General features: G+C 42.2%; 1 protein-coding gene across 1 annotated transcript; it reads right to left on the bottom strand.

The window, feature by feature from the left end:
• Positions 1-2,390: 2,390 nt before the first annotated feature.
• Positions 2,391-17,453, bottom strand: SKIC8 (SKI8 subunit of superkiller complex). The gene is made up of 11 exons (XM_077827449.1): positions 17,376-17,453; positions 14,562-14,607; positions 14,450-14,477; positions 13,288-13,393; positions 12,736-12,908; positions 10,745-10,893; positions 9,907-10,000; positions 8,380-8,473; positions 6,554-6,646; positions 5,699-5,777; positions 2,391-3,812 (listed from the first exon to the last, which is right to left on the bottom strand). Exons 2-11 carry the CDS (start codon positions 14,571-14,573, stop codon positions 3,723-3,725), a joined length of 918 nt encoding a protein of 305 aa, XP_077683575.1. The 5' UTR covers positions 14,574-14,607; positions 17,376-17,453; the 3' UTR covers positions 2,391-3,722.
• Positions 17,454-19,135: the final 1,682 nt, after the last annotated feature.

Below are 19,135 nucleotides of genomic sequence, written 5' to 3'. Positions count from 1 at the left end.
GATTCTAGGCAAACATACTGCTACACAAAACAAGCTTTTCATTAATCGTTTACTTGAGCACCAGCTTTGTTTGCCTGTCTTACCACCTAGCATAAGTATGGCTAAGTAGCAAAAACTCAAATAGGATAAGGCATGGTATGTCTATAAGTTAGTCTACTAGGAAAAGCTTTTTACAACTATAATTCCTTGTGATGAATACACTTAATCGGGTAAGTAATGTCAGTTTAGCTGAAACACTTGCCAAAATGATAAGCTAAACTGGAAAAAGAGGACTTCCACCAGAATAAGTACCTAGAGGGGCCATTATAGCCAGAACTCAGCATTTTCTTTTCCACAAACCAAGTACATGACCCTGCCTCAAACAGTGCATAGAGGCCCTGAGACTTCCCCCATTCCTCTCTGTAATTCACAGTACCTTTAGAAGGAGTGGAGAAGTTAGGTTTACCTGCCACTTACACTAGCAGGCCAAGGGAACTTATGTCCTGTATTTTTAATAGGGACCTATATTTTTTTCCTCTCCCCATACTGTCAAATGTACTCTTCCACCTTAAGATCTGTTCTATTTGTACTTTAGTCTGTAGAGTAACTACAGGGGCTTGTCTGACAGTGATCTCTTTAGATTTTATTCCAGCACCAAGTTAAAATAATAAACCTGTAAAACATTAGTGTTACTGTTCCAGCTTCAGGTAGCAGAGGTTTCCCTATCCTATGTTTTAGGTCCTTTCTTAGCTCAGTTACTCTCTCAAAGCTAGGACTGTTTCGGATTACAGCAGCCTACAGTAAAGTCATAAGTTTTCTGAAGGGGGATTATATCAAACAAGTCCCTATTCAGAATCCATTGGTTCTAAAATCTCCAGACTGTATTCAGATGAAATGCACAGGGGCTATCAGCACTTGTCAATTATATTTCTAGAAGTAGTCGAGATGGTCTATATTAGCAGTTTAGTCACATGAGATAGCTCCACTGTCTAAATCAGTGTAGGATTTATGTACTACTGCTGAATGGAAAAATGGGTGCTTCCTGTAGCTGAGCTTTTCAAATTCTCATTGATGTGCTGTAGTAACTGTAACAGCAATGTGCAGGGCCTCATACATAATTTTACAAACACAGAATGACACCAGTCATGCTTAAGTTCAAAGTAGCTAGCTGTTTTTATTTATGCAGCTGATAGGACTTATTGTGTTTATAGCAGTATACATCTGTATCCAAGGGTATTTGTATAGAGAATCAGCAAGATCTGAGATGGCACTAGGGATCAGCATATAGCTGCTGTTCACATAAAAACATATGGCCATATGCCCACATGGTATAAAAGGCAACACCCTTGTACACAATTTGATTTAGTTTCTGTAACATAACCCCCTACATCAGTTCTATTTACCTGCTTTTTCCACTAAAGGAATTCCTAGCTTCAGACAAGAAAAGAGCTGATCTTACATATGACTTCAACCTGCAGAATAAAGACTTGAACCTTCAGCTCTTGCTTGCAGTGGGACGGGTGGGCAAACTATAGCCCATAGGCTAGCTCTGGCCCACCAGCCCATGAGCTCCAGCTGGGGAGCAGGGTCTCATGCTTGCCTGGCTCCAGCACTCCTGCTGAGCAGCAGGGTCAGGGGCCACTCTATGTGGCTCCTAGAAACCACAGCATGGCCCCGCTTCAGCTCCTACATGCTCCAATGGATCCCTCTGACGCTCCAATGGGAGCTGCAGGGGCCATGCCTGTGGATAGGGCAGTATGTCGAGTCACTCAGCCATGCTTCCATGTCGGAGCCAGAGAAGGGACATGCTTCCGGGAGCTGCTTGAGGTAAGTGCTGCCTAGAACCTGCACACCTGAGCCTCTCCCCATGCCCCCAACCCCTGCCCTGATCCCCCTCCCACCCTCTGAACCCCACAATCCCAGCCCAAAGCCTCCTGTCCCACACCAGAGGCCCCTCCTGCACTCTGAACTCATTTCTGGCCCCATGCCAGAGCCCATACCCCCTCCTGCACCACAACCCCAATTTTGTGAGCATGGCCACCATACAATTTCTATTCCCAGATGTGGCCCCCTAGCCAAAATGTTTGCCCACCCCTGCATTAGGAAGAGAAAAAAAGTCCCCTTTGAACATTACCACTGACCACAGAGTGTCATACTTTGCTTGTAAATACCTGTCTACCACTACATGAAGCATAGTATAACTTTTACTTTTGGCCCATTTTATAATTAGGTAGCTGTCTTACACATTTGGGATAGCCTGCTTGCAGTTCACGTTAAGGCATAGGCTGTTACTTATTAGACTATGCAGAATAGATGTTAAACTTAAAAACCTATACCTAATCCTGCACTAGAGCTAGGAAGAGGGTTTTTACATGGAGTGGGGAGGAAGAGTAACATTTGTAGAACACAAATTATGGAAGTTATTTTATTGTTAAGATTTTGCCACTCACAGCATTAGTGTCGATAAAAACTTAATGAGAAACAGGGACCCTTAAAATGTGTCTTACAGAGTGCTGGGAACTGTTAGAGTATCTCACCTTTAAATGTTTATTATTTCCTCAAACTGGTAGTTAACACAGAGGATATGACCATACATACTTCTTGTCTGGAGGACATATGATAGAGGAAAATGTGAAATTAAGCCTGTATTTTATAGAAGTAGCAAATGGTAGCATCAACTTTAGAATGCAAGAAATTAATGGTTTACTTTGTATATAACTGTTCTGCATTGAGATAGAATTGAAAAAAAAACTCTAGTAAAACCTACTGCAGGAGGGAAATTTGAAGCTGAAACAATCCAGAGGTTCTGCATCAATAGCTTACCTACTATATACCCTACAATGAGACTGTATTACAAGAGCTCCCAGAAACAGGTCATCTAAGCACTGACATAAAAGGAAACTTCCCCTCTGCAGTTTGGTTTTATGGGTTTAAAAAAAAAAAAAAAAAAAGTTGAATTTTAACTGGAACACTGAGGAAATGTTTTTCCATGTGTCACACTGAATTCCACCCCCCCTCAAGAATCAGTTCACAGTCAGGACACAGGGCTAGGAAAGGGGTTATAACTTTTACAGCTAATACACTTCCAGTAAAAAGAGAATATAAATTTAAGTTTGGGGTGGTTGTTTTTAATTTAAAGTTGATACATCATGACTAGTGAACCATGTGCCTTGAGCACAGGTGCTAGAATATGTTCAACTTAAATGACCCTGTCCCACACCACCAGGACAACTGTTTAGCAACCAGCATGCTGGTTGCCATATCTGACACATATACATGGTTTAAGAGCCAGTAATGTTTCTTAAATTAAGTCTCAGCCAGAGCCAGTCAACAATTTCAGATTCAAATCTATTTATATAGTTCTGGAGAGAAAAATATGGAGGTAGCTTAAGTAAGCAGTTACTTCACCTTGGAACAGTATGTATTTGGAAATATGTACCTGAGACTGCTTAAGAGAAAGCAGTAGTTTAGTTATATGCAACTACAATAGTAACTTCTATTTTAAAATGTAGAGTTCTTTCATGCCAAATGTAAAGTGATAAAGATACATATAAACCTTATGTATATTTTGATTTTTCTATTGTGTCAATAGAGTCCAAGATTCATCTCAGCATTGTTAAAATATATTATCACATTAACAAAATAATCAGAAGCATCTTTAAGTAAGTGGCAACATATGAGAAGTGCAGTACTCCTGAAAACCTGTACATACATAATTAACCAATACGCCTGACTTGGTATATTTAAATTGGACAGTCATAGATATGGATTTCCTGGTCGTCTCCAACAGATACAATTTTGGAACCATTTCCATTGTATTTCACTCCCCAGACCTGCAAATAGAAGAGTGCAAACAATAGCTCATTGAAGTGGGTAACAAGATGCCATTGTTTCACATTTTCAGTAGGCACCAAGTAGTGGGGATAGTATTTAAATATATCAGTTCCACTACTAGTGTAAAGCTGTTGAGATAACCAAGGCACTGTAGGAGACTGCCGTTGGTCTGAAAAAGGCACTAGCCTCATTTTTCATCTTCTGAACCCTGATATTGTTTAAATACTATAAAAACCCAATACTCTTCCTACTGCACCCATCTAGCTGAATATGCAGTTTATGCTCCAATAACCTGGATGAATGAGGAATGAAAGGTATGTACAAAATGGTCATTCTAATGTGAATCGATTTCAACAAGTTCTGTTCTCTCAGTAGCTGTGGTAACCTACTCCATTCCAAGCCAAACTAGTTTATAGTAATTTCGGGAAGGGGAAGAGGAAGGAAACAAAGCATGAGAAATGCAAGGCTGAAAGGAAATGGAGGGGTGCACAGGCTGAAAGATGGCCACCTTCAGCAGAAGTAAACCCAGACAGCTATCTAATGACTTAAGTACTAATACAAACCCTATAGAGGTTTGGTCAGTCCTTAAACTATTCCTATCACGTTACAAGGTCTAAGATAAAAATTTAAAAATAGCACATTAGCGGGCTATTGCCAAAAGGGCTCTGTCTTCAGTCTATTTTGGGAAGTCTTTGTCAGTTGCACCACCACTTTTCATTAACACTCCTCTCAGACACCTGGAAGGGCACTACTGTGTGTTAGTCTCCTGAGAGCAAGACATCAATACAGACAGTTATCAAAAAGAAAAAGAATAATTTATTTTACTTTCTTAAAAATTAGATATCCAGGTCTTATCTACCCTGTTTATCCTCAAAGACTGGGGGAAATTAGTAGCGATTACAGCACAAATTACCAAGGAAGTGAAAACTGACTAATAGGGAAGATAGGGTTGGTTTGTTTTTAATTATTTTGTTTTTAATTAAATACACCCCTCTCTTTGGTTTGTTTTTGTTAACACTTACATTCAAAAGCCCAAAATGTTTGGGAGGAAAGAGGTTAGTTTGGGAAAGATTTAGCCCCCACGCTGTCTCAAAGACAGCTACCACTCCAGTGAGAGCGCCTATTCCAAGAAGGCCTCCCAGCAAATGAGTTGATAATCCTGATTTTTGAGAAAAAAACCTCAAGAAGAAATAAGCTTTCAGGATTTCTTCCTACATAATTAGGGGAAAAGGCACCAACCCACTCCCTTTAACAGTCTATATTTTTTCCTTTACATACAGAGCACACTCACCCTGTTTGCTATGAACCAAAATAGGAGCGTAGCAAAGATGTACTGATTTGATACAGACTGATGAGATTCCATTTCACCACCCTAGAGGGTGTCTCTTGACTGGGGTTGTAAAAAGTATTACAGTACTTAGAAAAGGTCAGCCTGGGAGCTGGGGGGAATAGATTCTAGGATAGCAACTGTCAAATACCATCAAATCTTTAAAATGTTAATGCACTATCCCAAGGACTAGTGGTGAAATCCTGGCCCCACTGATTTCAATGGGCTTTTGACTTCAATGGAGCCTGGATTTCAATTAAAATACGTAAGGACCTGCCAATACAAAACACTTAGTTTGCAGCAAGCCAGGGTGTAAATCAACCCCATTCTAGCCTGTTTCAAAACTGGAGCAGATTAAAGCACACTAGGGAACTTCTGGTGTACTGCAGCAGGGTCCACACAGACACTTAGCATGCAGCAGATTCACATGCCTGCTTGCTGCAAACTAAGCATTTGTATGGGCAAGCCCTAAGTGAAGTGAAGTTTTCATACTAGTAAATCAATCTAGATAAGAAGACCGGATAAGAGAATTATACATGTCCTACATTCTTAATATACCTGATCCTGATGATCAAAGAAGGTATGAACACAGGTCCTTGTTCCAGCATCCCAAACTTTTACGCTTTTGTCAGATGAACTGGAAAATATTTTAGATCAATATCTGAATTAGTAGCAATTCGATTATAGTATAATTAAAAGACCAAAGATCTGATACTACAGTATTAAAAAAAACCTCAAAATTAGGGGGAAGACAACAGAATAAATGAAGATCTACCAGCAGGTTCTAGAAACATTGGCCTCAATTTGCAATTATTTTAATATGAACAGCATGAAAAATAAATGAGAATTCCAAACACAGCAATCACCAATTCTCTGAAGCACATTGGTTAGCTAAAGAAAGCACAATTGAGTAGACTCTTACTAGTCTGTACTGTTCCAAGGGTTATTACCAAGATATCATTATTTTTACAATATACTATAGTAAAATAGGATGATGCATCAATTAAATAATGAGAAGCTAAGCTACAATTGTTAAAATAAATTAACATGCATTTTAAGAATCAGTGTCTTTGCCTTCAATTAGGTATGTTCACTTACTTGCTACTTTACAAAAATTTAGGGCCAGCTTGTGATACCCTTATTTACATGCAGAAGTACCTCAACTGCACAAAAAGCCCCACGGATGTCAATGGGATTGTTTGTATAAGGCACTATTCCGACGTAGTGAGCTGTAGCTCACGAAAGCTTATGCTCAAATAAATTTGTTAGTCTCTAAGGTGTCACAAGTACTCCTTTTTGCGGATACAGACTAACACGGCTGCTACTCTGAAACCTATTCTATGTAAGTAAGGATATCAGTCTGGCCCACAGTAATTTATAACAGATCTTTCACTCATTAAAAATGCTAAATACCTGGAAACAAAATGAGTATCATCTGGACAAAATGCCACATTTAATACCCAGGATCCATGACCACTTAGTGTGCCTGCCAAGTTTGCATGTTGTCTACGGGAGACAAAAAGTTTAGTTAGACACCATATAATAAAAAAAATGCATTAAAATTTCATGTGCTAATTCCAGGTAAGTTCTTGGGGGCCTAGGTCACAGTTATCTGAGACACAGCCCCTCCCGCACTGGGGAGAGAGTCAGGCAGGGTGCTTGAACTAACAAGGCCTAGGATTTGAGCATAAAATACCTTTGGACTTAGCTAGGAAAAGGTAGGTAGTGATTTTGAGAGAAGTTTCAGCAAAGCGGAAAGGACAAAAGCCAGACTGGTGGAAATCAAAGAAAGCCCAGATAGCAGGAGGAAGAACGTATTGCCACAGAGAGTCGGGAGAGTGATAGGCTGTGCAGAAAAAGAGGGCAGCGATAGGGAGAAAGCCAAGGGCTTCAGGGGAGTGTGAAGACAAAGACAATGAATGAGGCAGCATATTTTAGGCATGAAGCAGAAATTCTAAAGGTGGACCAGAAAAAAAATGTATGCAGGAGAAGAACGAGGCTAGTAGGTATACTGAACTACCAAATACAGTGAGTGGGCATCAATTTTCTGAGCCAGTTCCGCCATCTACCCTTGCACCTTTTTAAAAGAGTCCAAGTTCACAGGATTTAGTGTTTTACAGTTTAAAATGTCAGATTTTTAAAAAATAGTTAGTTATTCAACCACACTTTTAAGATAATTCCATATAGCAGAATGCTTGGTTTGTTACTCCTGGTGGAATTCTGGTGACAAAAAAATAAAAATTCTATGCACAATATTTTAACATTCTGCAAAATTCTGCATATTTTATTTGTCAAAACAACACAATATAAATCACACCAGTTTCAATTATTTTTGGTCATTTATTTCAAAATACCTGTCAGCAAGTATGTCTGTAACAATACAGACAGCAAAAAAGATTCAGGACACGTTTTTTAACAAATAGATTCCTTACTAAGCATATTAATACAGAACTTTGCGTAATAATTCATTTAAACTACAATACAGAACCGTATTTCCCACACACCTCAGAAGCAGAGCAAAGGCTTGTGGGAGTCAGGGTAACGGAGAAGCTGAGGGAGAGGGAAGTAAATTGCTGGGAAGGAGCCTCGGTGTGAACTTGGAAGGCTGTTGGGTATGGGTGGGAAAAGTACGGAACAGGTGTTTTGTTTTTGTTTTTGGGGCACAGGGCAGGGAGGAATTGTTAGGGAGCTTCTCCCATGTAGACCCCGGATGACCCGTAGCCTCTCCCAGTTAGTCAGGCACATCTGCCCATCCCCATGTGTCTCTGTGCCCTCACCTAGCCACTCCCCTGCCCCTATATAGTTCTGCCCTCCCTCCCCCTGTCCCCATGTCTCTGCACTTCCCTCCCCACGTGCCTCCTTTCCCATTCAGCCCCTGTCCCAATCAGTCCTCCCCCACTAGCCCTTATGAGCCCCCATCTGACAGCCCCCCCTCCTCCTGCACCCCACAGCCCGTCTCCTGACCTGGCCTGACAAGCGCTGGGAAGGCAGCTCTCCCCCTCACTGTGGGGAGCTGCAACTTTGTTCTATTGCCACATCGCCGTCCGGTGGGCAAAAGGCAGCACTGCAGCAACATTTTGGCAGCAGCTTTTTTCTGCGCAAAAAGTTAGAAATCTGCAGGGCTCATTCAATATACACATGCGCTGTAGCGCAGAATTCCCCCAAGAGTATTTTGTCCTGGGACATTACAACCTCTTAGAATATTAGTTTTATATCACATGTCTTGTGAAACAACTTACACATCATAGATTTTGATATATCCATCATCTGAAGCTGTAACGAGCAGCTGGGAATCCGGAGAAAACGTCAGTGAGCGAATTGGCATCGCATGGCCTAAAATTCAAAATAGGCATGGTTGATCTGTAAATACTCTATCATTGGAAAGAAGAATTATTAAAGCGAGTTTTAGTCAAGATAATATCTTTCCTCAAAAAAAAAAAATAAGGCAACGAGATACTCTTCAATTTACATATTTGAACAATTGTTAAAGCTCCTCATTCTTAGGCTACTTCCGCCCTTGCCCCCAAAACTCTTCTCAGTACAGTCAGTATAAGTATATATAAGGAATCTGGAGGGTTCCTGAGCACTAGTCTCTGTCATGGCAGAGCATATTCATTTCCACACAGGATTATCGTGTTTTTACAGCTATGGTTCTTACTTAGAAGAACTACAGAAAAAAATTCAGCACTGTGGTATCAGAAGTCATATTGTGCCCTGTGTGTCATTTATCTTCAGTCTTTTACACATTTTCTAAGACTACATTAAAAAGAGAGTTGCATAAACTACTTAAGAGTATCTCTTCATCCCTGTTAGAGAGTTTCAACGTTCCAGATCTCTTCTAGCCATGGGAACTAACTTTTTAATATCGAGGGGGAGGGGGAAGGAGTAAGGCAGCATTGAGAGACCAGCTTCATTTGCTAGCACTGGGGAAAGTTAAACTGATTTGTTAGGAAGAATCCAGTTAAGCATAACTGGTTTTGCTTTCTAAAACACATCCATGGTGCATGCTGAAGATTTACAATTGGATCCTGCACATACTTCAGCATTTAGAACAGAGCTGGGCAACCTATGGCCCGCGGGCCACATCCGGTCTGTGGGACCGTCCTGCCCGGCCCCCGAGCAATTGGCTGGGGAGGCTAGCCCCCGGTCCCTCCCCCATTGTCTCCCCCTCCCCCGCATCCATGCGGGCAGCGCGGCTTGCACCCACCCACCTCCCAGGCTTTCCAATAAGCCTGTCCTGCCACTCTGAGCAGCATGGTAAGGGGGCAGGGGTAGGAGGGGTTGGATAAGGCGCAGGAGGTCCCAGGGGGCGGCTGGATGGGGCAGAGGTTCAGGGTGGAAGCGGTCAGGAGAGAGGGAGTGGGGGGCGTTGGATGGGTCGGGGGTTCTGAAGCGGACAGTCAGGGGGCAGGAAGTGGGAGGTGGCAGATGGGGGCAGGGGCCAGGCTGTTTGCAGAGGCACAGCCTTCCCTACCCGGCCCTCCATACTGTTTCGCAACCCCGATGTGGCCCTCAGGGAAAAAAAAAAAAAAAGTTTGCCCACCCTGATTTAGAACCATAAAAATGATGGTGCCTAAATCAGAGCACAGATATAGGTGGACTGGCTTGGAAACCTGTCCATCAGTGTAAGCTTGCAAGTGAACATTCAAGATGGACAAATTAACATGACATTTCAACCCATCAAACAATATTAAAGTGTTTCTTAACTAACATTTTAATCTGGACTAAAGCTATAACTTGCACACTGCAAACATTCCAAGACTTACCTTCTAGCGTATGCAGAAGTTTTCCAGTTGCAATATCAAAAATATTGATGATGCCATCTATTGCTCCACTGGCTAAATATTTTCCATCTGGACTCTATAACAATACATATATTACACATTTTATAACGACTCTTATTTTGTATTGGGAGGATGGGGAAGGTGCAAAACAAGATGACATCAAAACAATCTGCCATGCAAGATATTTAGTATGGTGGGCTCAGAAAAATCTGAAGATCTAAGACTGATATTCATAAGTAGCGCATGAGCAAGAGCGACTTTTCCAGACAGTTTTCAGACTGCATGATGTCCTTAATGTCCATCTGCCTCTTTATTTTACTAGATGCACTATTCATTCTAATGTACAACAGGGGATTTTCTATTGTAATAATTTACAGTCAAGAGTGTGTGCTTTTCGATAGTTTTGTGTCTCACTTAGGAAAAGTCATTTAAACTTATTATGCCTCAGTTTCACCATCAACAAAGTTACCTCCTAATGTGGAATTCAGAGATTTAATTGGTATCTGTAATGGTCGGATATCCTTGCTGGAAGAGCAAGGGCATTACAGAAAGCTTGTATTACCTTTAAGGCTGGTCCAATTCATCAGTTAAGTTGGAGCAAAGGATCATTATACATACAGGAAAGGGCAATGGCAATTATAAGCAGAAGTAAAGTGCTTGCTTTAGGAGGTTATTGCCTAGAAGTGGAGGATAGGTAGGAAGGAAGTCGGTGTTGTTTTCTAAATAAAGGTTCCTGTTAAGGTTGTTACTACAGTGTTAGAAAATGAGTGATTTACAGCAGATTACAAGGATGATATTTTAACAGAAGAGAAGTTCTTACATATGCAATGCTAAGGATGAATTTCCCTCTAGTGTCCAGAGAATATTCCTTTTTTCCAGTTTCAACACCAAAAATGTTCACTTTTCCCACATGACTTCCTGTTGCAAGATACTGGGAATCTGGTGAAAAAGCCAACGACCAGGCATCAACTGTACGAAAAAGAAAAAATATTTGGTATATTTAATCTTGTTTATAGTTTTTAGCCAACAATGTTAATTCCACGTATACCTCTTCACAGATAGTTTATTCCTCTGCACTTCAACCACAAAAGTTAAATTCACACCAAGCTAACAAAAGCTGACAGAATAAACGCTTAAGGTGTTTGTTTTTCAGCTTAATCACAGATCACATTTTCCAGAAATATCTTAGTCTAGGGCATCCTCCTAGAACAGCAGCATATTAAGTGTGTTAAATAGCAGTAGCTATCACTGCCTTTCAAAAAAAAAAAAAAAAATCCTCCTATTTGCTTGAAAAGCATTAGAAGAAAGAACGGTTGCCTTTGTCAGAAGCAGCACTACAGCAACAGAGACCGAAAGCACTTACAGACAGAAGGGAAAAGAGTGCAGGGCAGATCATTATTCATTGAAATAGAATTACATGGTGACTTTTTATAGTTATCTACTTAGCCTGGTGCTGCGTGCCTCAGATTTATTATATATGTGCTTAGTCATTCATTCCCCGACCCTACAAGGTTGATCTACCAACATTCCTTGTTATAATACACCTCTACCCTGATATAACGAGGTCCTTGGGAGACAAAAAAAAAAATCTTACCGCGTTATATCAAACTTGCTTTGGTCTCGAGCATTTTCGTTATTAATAGTCACTTCCCACCCCCTGATTGACCACTCAGAACCCCCGACCCATCCAACCCTACCTGGCTCCTTGCCCCCTGACTACCTCCTCCAGAGACCCCTGCTCCTAACCACCCCTCCCAAGACTCCACCCCCTACCCAACCCCCCTGCTCCCTGTCCCCTGACTGCCCGACCCCTATCCACAAGCCCACACACCGACAGGCCCCCCAGGACTCCCATGCCCTATCCAACGCCCCCGTTCCCCGTCCCCTGACTGCCCTGCCCCCAGATCCTCCAAACCATCCAAACCCCCTACTCCCTGACCGCGTCCCCGAGACCCTCTGCCCCTTATCCAACCCCTCGGTCCCGGCCCAGCACCCTTAACACGCTGCTCAGATCAGTGTCGGAACCAGACATGCTGATGCGCTGATCTGCCGGAGCACGCAGCCCCACCCCCCAGAGCGCTGCTTTACCGCATTGTATCGGGGTACAGGTGTATTTCAATCCTTTGGTTAGGATCTTGTGCCCTCCAGATTGAAATTCAGTGCTTGTCAAGGCTTATCTAGGCTTACGCCTTATTTGTTTTGATTTGCACCTTCAGACATAGCCATGCATTCCATAAACAAGCACTCTCTGCACAGTACTGAATTTCAAAGTGCACCTGCAGCAAACCTGGGGCCTTCTTGTATGCAAATTTCAGCCATCACTATGTATTTGAATAGGGTTTTTTGCCACCACTAGACTTTCTGATCACTACACCTATGAGATAACTGGATTCTATTCTGCCTTATGCATCCTCAACAAAGATCACTTTAGTGCAATTCAGAACTCTAATGAGACAGTGAGTAAAACCAGCAAGATTATATGACGGCCTTGTCTACACCTAGAAGTTGCACTAGTTTAACTAAAATCAGCCACACCAGCTGATTAAATAGATTGTTATCAGTGCAACCCCAAATAGAGACACATCAGTTTAACACTGGCTTATACCAGCATAGAGTGCACTGGTAAAGTGAATGCAAGTGAATGTCTGTTAATCTCATATCCTTGTTTTGCAAAAGGAAGGAGACAGTTGTGACACTATCAAAAAAGCTAATCACTCCCAGCTAGTATGTTAGTTCTTTACTGTACTGTATACACACACACACACACACTACACAGATTACAAATAAACCAAATAAGCACCAAGATCTTACCAGGACCAGCATCTATGGACTTGATCTGTTTGCCAGTTTCTAAGTCCCACAGACGAATATGAGCATCTAGGGAACTGGATGCTGCAATGGTACCGGTGTGGCTGATATCTACTGATACCACACCCAGTTGATGGCCCTCTAAAGTCCATTGTAGATCTAGTTTTTCATCAGTCCTTTTGTTAAGAACCACAAACAAAAACAAACTAATTAACAGTAATTTCAGGTACTGCACCCACCTCCAGCTTTCCCACCTCCCCCTTCTTTATCGGTCTCTCTTTTTTTAAAAAGCATTTCTTACCTTTTGCAGAGCAGGTGAAGAGTGAAAGCAGACAGTTTGTGCGTAGCACTACTTACAACCTTTTTTTCCAGTTTGTTTCCCAAGCCCAGCCCCCATTTCAGCAAAGCAAAGTGCTCTGCTACTTACTGTGCAGTGCACAGCTACTGATGTTCTAGGGCTAGAGAAAGGAAAGAATACTGTATTTCTGCACTAGTTTACATTGTATTTCCAATTGTTAATCAGTTTAACCAATGTTTATTGAACCCCTCACTTACCATTTCCAGACCTTCACTAGATCATCTAATGATCCAGAGATTACCGTTTCAGAACCATCTCTTTTATTCTTTCCCCATGCAACTGACCAGATGGCATCATCATGTGCTGAAAGAGAGCACAAATATTAGAGAGAAAACAATGGTGTTTCTTGGAATCAAGCAGGTATATTTACCCACAGCAGTTGCTTGTTCTTACTTTCTGCTATAAGCAGACAGAAGCACTAATAATGCGCTGAACTGGCTAACAATACCTTCCCCTCTCACCTATAATTCTCATGTCATCCTGAGAACATATACACTATGGAAAGAACAGAATGGAAAGCTGCTAGCAAGCATGGTATCTGAGCAGCAGCCATGTTAGACTCCACCCATAGCACAATGCAAGCCCCGGTCAAGGCCATGTAAACCATGTAGTCAGCTGGACCTAAATCCTGCAGCAAAGCTTCTGGTTACTGTGGCAGTTCAGTCCAAAAGACTTTGAAATTCTGCGTCAGGTTTAGGTAGTTTACACAACAAAACAGGGACATTTAACAAAAACCAATCAGATTCAAAAATGAAAAATAAATCAGTATAGCATTCATTGTGTTAGAAATCTAGGAGCTCAGTAAATCAAACACGTTGCAGATGTTCGTATTGACAATTCATAACTATAATGGAAAAGTTGTCAGGGAGGAAGCTCTTGGTATCTGCAGTTGGAAATACTATCACTCATGAAAGCATGGGATTCTGCTGCAGAATTCTGTGGCACATGCTGTAGAACCACAGAATCCAGGGAGCCGTGGTCACAGTAAACGGCCTCAGGGATCATGGGCTTGCCTATGAATCCATACATTCTCAAGTACACCTGAACCAGTCTTCAAAAAAGTAACATGGATTGGGAATGTTCTCATAGGGCCTGATCCAAAGCCCACTGAAGTCAACAGGAGTCCTTTTGTTGACTTTGGTGTGCTTGGATCATGCCCATGCAGCATTAAATCCAATTTTATTTACCGTGATTACTGCAGCTAAAAATACCATAAAACCCACTCAGATTTGTGAAACATTTCACATAGATTTAGACTTAGTGAGAATACAATCTGTTAGTACTCATTTTAAATCCAAGGAAATAAAGATTTTAGAGAAGAAAAATTAACAGCACAATACCATGTTAGTATCTCCTCACCTTGTTCTTGCTTGAAGAGAATACTGTACTGAAATGAAAAAGAACATTCACGTTATAGAAATGGTCAAAAATCAAACTAGAGAGATTAGTTTAATTACTCCTGTGTATTTACCTGTGTGGTCATTTCTTTATATAAGCTGAATATGCATAGGAATACTCTGGAAACAAAAAGAAAAAAATTAAGGTCAGAAATAAGAATTAGGGCTGTCAAGTGATTAAAAAAATTAATCGCGATTAATCGTGCTGTTAAACAACAATAGAATACCAATTATTTTAAATATTTTGGATGTTTACTACATTTTCAAATATATTAATTTCAATTACAACACAGAATACAAAGTGTACAGTGCTCGCTTTATATTTGTTTTTTATTACAAATATTTGCACTGTAAAAACAAAAAAAAATATTTTTCAATTCACCTCATACAAGTACTGTAGTGCAATCTCTTTATCATGAAAGTTGAACTTACAAGTATAGAATTAAGTAGGAAAAAAAACCTGCATTCAAAAATAAAATAATGTAAAACTTTACAGCCTACAAGTCTACTCACTCCTCCTACTTCTTGGTCAGCCAATCACTCAGACAAACAAGTTTGGTGACAATTTGCAGGAGATAATACTGCCTGCTTCTTGTTTACATCACCTGAAAGTGAGAACAGGCAACGCCAGCTACAACAGTGCCATGCGAACGCAAGATATTTACGTGCTTGTTGTGCTAAAGATTCATATGTCCCTTCATGCTTCAACCACCATTCCAGAAGACATGCATCCATGCTGATGACGGGTTCTACTTGATAATGATCCAAAGCAGTGCGAACTGACACATGTTCATTTTCATCATCTGAGTCAGATGCCACCAGCAGAAGGTTGATTTTCTTTTTTGGTGTTTTGGGTTCTGTAGTTTCCGCATCAGGGTGTTGCTCTTTTAAGACTTCTAAAAGTATGCTCCACACCTCGTCCCTCTCAGATTTTGGACGGCACTTCAGATTCTTAAACCTTGGGTTGAGTGCTGTGGCTATTTTTAGAAATCTCACATCAGTACTTTCTTTGCGTTTTGTCAAATCTGCTGTGAAAGTATTCTTAAAACGAACATGTGCTGGGTCATCATCTGAGACTGCTATAACATGAAATATATGGCAGAATGCAGGTAAAACAGAGCAGGAGACATACAATTCTCCCCCCAAGGAGAAGAGTCACATATTTAATTGACATTTTTTAACGAGCATCATCAGCATGGAAGCATGTCCTCTGGAATGGTGGCCAAAGCATGAAGGAGCATTTGAATGTTTAGCATACCTGGCATGTAAATACCTTGCAATGCTGGCTATAAAAGTACCACACGAACGCCTGTTCTCACTTCCAGGTGACACTAAATTGGAAGCAGGCAGCAGTATCTCCCGTCAATGTAAACAAACCCTTAGCGGTTTGGCAGAATAAGAAGTAGGACTGAGTGGACTTGTAGGCTCTTGTAGAAAGTTTTACACTGTTCTGTTTTTGAGTATGGTTATGTAACCAAAAAATCTGCATTTGTAAGTTACACTTTCATGATAAAGAGACTGCATGTCAGTACTTGTAGGAGGTGAATTGAAAAATACTATTTCTTTTGTTTATCATTTTTACAATGCATTTATTTGTAATAAAAAATAATATAAAGTGAGCACTGTGCACTTTGTATTCTGTGTTGTAACTGAAATCAATATTGAAAATGTAGAAAAACATCCAAAAATATTTAATAAATTTCAATTGGTATTCTATTGTTATAAGTGCGATTAATTTTTTTAATTGTGATTAATTTTTTTTAGTTAATCGTGTGAGTTAACTGCAACTGACAGCCCAAATAAGAATACAAATAAATCTTCACAAGACAGTTTACCCTTCCTCTTTCTTCCCCCAGGTTTACCACAAGAATGAACTAAAAGGGCAGAAGTACTATTTAACCTTCCAAAGCAAGACTTGCCACTGAGCCCTACCTGGGATTCAAACAGTGGCATATAAAGTAGTGTCAGCAATAAGAAGCCTCTACTAATCATATCATGTTCTGATATGCAGTGAGATATTTTTCCAAGGCCACAGTCCTGCATCAGGATCCAGTACCATATACCTCTCCACTTAAATCAATTGGACTTTGTACAGATTCATGGGACCAGGACAATGGATCCTGCAATATGCATCCTATGGGAATGAGGGTCCAACCCACTTGAGCTCATTCCAAGATTGAGGCCTTAGGCTGTAAACACTTCAGGGCAAAGAAACTTGAAAAGAGTGAAAGATGAAATACAATGCACATGTATAGCCCTGAAAAAGTAACAACAGAAATATGACAGAGCTGGGTGAGTGGAAGTAAAGCAAATATGAAATCCATTTTTCATTACTTAAATTTTCTAATTTCAAATTTGCGGTTTCCTGTATTGTCACAGATTAAATGGGCACTGTCATCTTGAAATCAAGCTGATTTTTAAAAGTGAGCTTAAAACACTTCCAGGTTCTACACCTACTCCTGGGTCCCCCTACCACTTCTTTCGGTTTGATAATCATGTTTTCCTAATTTTTAAGAAATGCTTCTCTCCCCTCTGGCTGGGTGAAAGGTTCACACGAAGAAGAGGGGGAACTAGCTAATTACACGGGGGGGGGGGGGGGGAGTGACACCCACTACGCAGAGCGCGGCCAACTGCACGGAGGGCCAGGCCAGTTACTGGGATCCTGGGGGCGGGAGTAACAGCAGGCGGGTGGGCACTGCCCAAGAGGAACGCAGGACATGGGACCCTCGACATCCTGTACCACCCCCACCTCCCCAGAAACCGCCTGAGGGTCCCCCACGGGTCCCCGGCGGCCCCCCCCAGCACCCGCCGTCCGCGGCGCCAGCTCCCCTCTCCCGCACCAGTTAACACCCCAACAGGCGCCCGCCCCGAGACCCCACATCTCTTACCTGGGCGCCGCTCCTGCTCCTCCCACCCGAACTCGCTGCCACCCAACCAGCACCCGCGACGCCGGCGCCCTGTGATGAGGTTTCTTACCATAGAGAGAAAGGCTGGAGCGTCCAACTTCAGTGCCTGTCTCCCCGCAGTGACCATAGAGGAAGACGCGGCTGGGGCGTCGTGCTGCCGCCTTGTGGCTGAGAAGGCTCCTTGAGCCGCCCTCCACGTGCCCTGGGGGCTACCCACGGCGCCGCCCCCGCTGGCCCCTCTTCGCCTCGTCTCTCTCCTTTCAGAAGAGCAGCGCACGGGCCCTGTTCGCCCCGAGCGCGACTCCACCGAGCCCAGGGCCACGTGCAGCCAGGCGGGGTGGGGCTGGCCTGGCCTGCAGGGCGCAGTGGGTGGGCATCCAGGGTGCCAGGCAAGTGCCTCTGCGCACAGGCCCAGCCAGGCCCACGCAGGGCTGTGGCCAGTTAGGAAAGTCCCATCACTTCAGCCCGCTGTCTAGCCAAAATGCTGCCGTGAAAGTCCTCCCCAGCCACATTCCCGCCCCTCACCAATCCCAGCTCCTCGCCTCTACTTCACAGCCGGACGCCTGCTCCTGGCCTCCTGCCCACATAGCACCTGCCGAGCAGCCTGCTCCCTCCAGCCATTCACCAGTCCCTTAGCTAGCTGCCACCACTGCACCCCTTTCCTCTCTGCACCTGCTGCCTCTATGGCTGCCCCGTTCCTGGCCTCTCTCCCTGGCCTGGCCTCCACCTTTTCCTTGGTCAAGTTCCCCCTCAAAACATTTCTTCAGTGGGGCCAAAAACCCTCTCCAAAAAATGATAGTGAAACTGGTGGTACTACCCACACTCCTGCTGAATCACACTGCTCAGTCGCTTGCTGTGCACCACATCCCTTCCCCCATCCTCCTGTGAAATATTGCCATTCAGATTGTAACTTCCTTGGGGCAGAGACCTTGCCCTCATATTTGACCGTAAAGCCCTTCGCACATTTTGGGCTCCAAATAAAGTAACTAATTATTTTTGTTACTATAATTAATAATAAATAGTAGCAAAAAATTAAACCTCATTAGGACATAATTGGCAGGATTTGGGAGTGGCTTCTTAAGAGGCTGACTGGGCAGTTTAGGGAATTGCTGGCTGTGAGTTGTACCTGGCTGCCTTTTGTCATGGTTAGGGAAGAACTTGTCCAGAAAATTCTTCTTGTCCTTGATTATTCTGTGTAATAGAGACTCCACGTACTCTTGAAAATGTTCTGGTAGTGGGATCCATGCACCTGACAGCTCCTCCAAGGAAAATACTGTAGCTTCTTTACTGAAGGAAGAGGAAGTTTCCTTGGTAACCATCTATGATCATACAGAAGAGGTAGGCTACTCTTTCCAGCAAACTGGATCATTTCCAAATTTCATTTACTAACTCACGCATGCGTTAAGATTGTGGGAAAGCTGTCCAAATTAAATGATACTGGGACATTAAGTTAAAACCCCTGGATGTGATTCAGAAGGCATTCTAGAATTTGTAATCAGTCTTTACTTGTCAAAATTTGCCTGAGTAAGCAAAGTAAAAACAGAGATGGGACCTTTGCATTTGTCCCAACACAATACTGCAGTAAAAGAATGAAAATCTAGAAAATATTATTTAGTATAATTTCACAATTCTGTGGTATCCTGATTATTTGTAGACTGATTTTTAAGAGATACCTCTGTACTGATTGAATTTTAAAAGTACACACTAGCTACAAGGTGCTAATTAGGGGCCTACCAAAAAGG

This window comes from Eretmochelys imbricata, chromosome 10, assembly GCF_965152235.1.
Source record: "Eretmochelys imbricata isolate rEreImb1 chromosome 10, rEreImb1.hap1, whole genome shotgun sequence".
In the NCBI taxonomy this organism is placed as follows: domain Eukaryota; kingdom Metazoa; phylum Chordata; order Testudines; family Cheloniidae; genus Eretmochelys; species Eretmochelys imbricata.
Note: the sequence above shows the minus strand (reverse complement) of the source record. Positions and strands in the feature narration are given on the sequence as shown.

Excerpts from the sequence above, each read along its gene's own strand:
- SKIC8 (XM_077827449.1), bottom strand. Across the intron at positions 12,909-13,287 it reads CTAGTGAAGGTCTGGAAATG|GACTGATGAAAAACTAGATC; the intron begins GTAAGTGAGGGG and ends TCTTAACAAAAG. Across the intron at positions 3,813-5,698 it reads TCTTTGATCATCAGGATCAG|GTCTGGGGAGTGAAATACAA; the intron begins GTATATTAAGAA and ends TTCTATTTGCAG.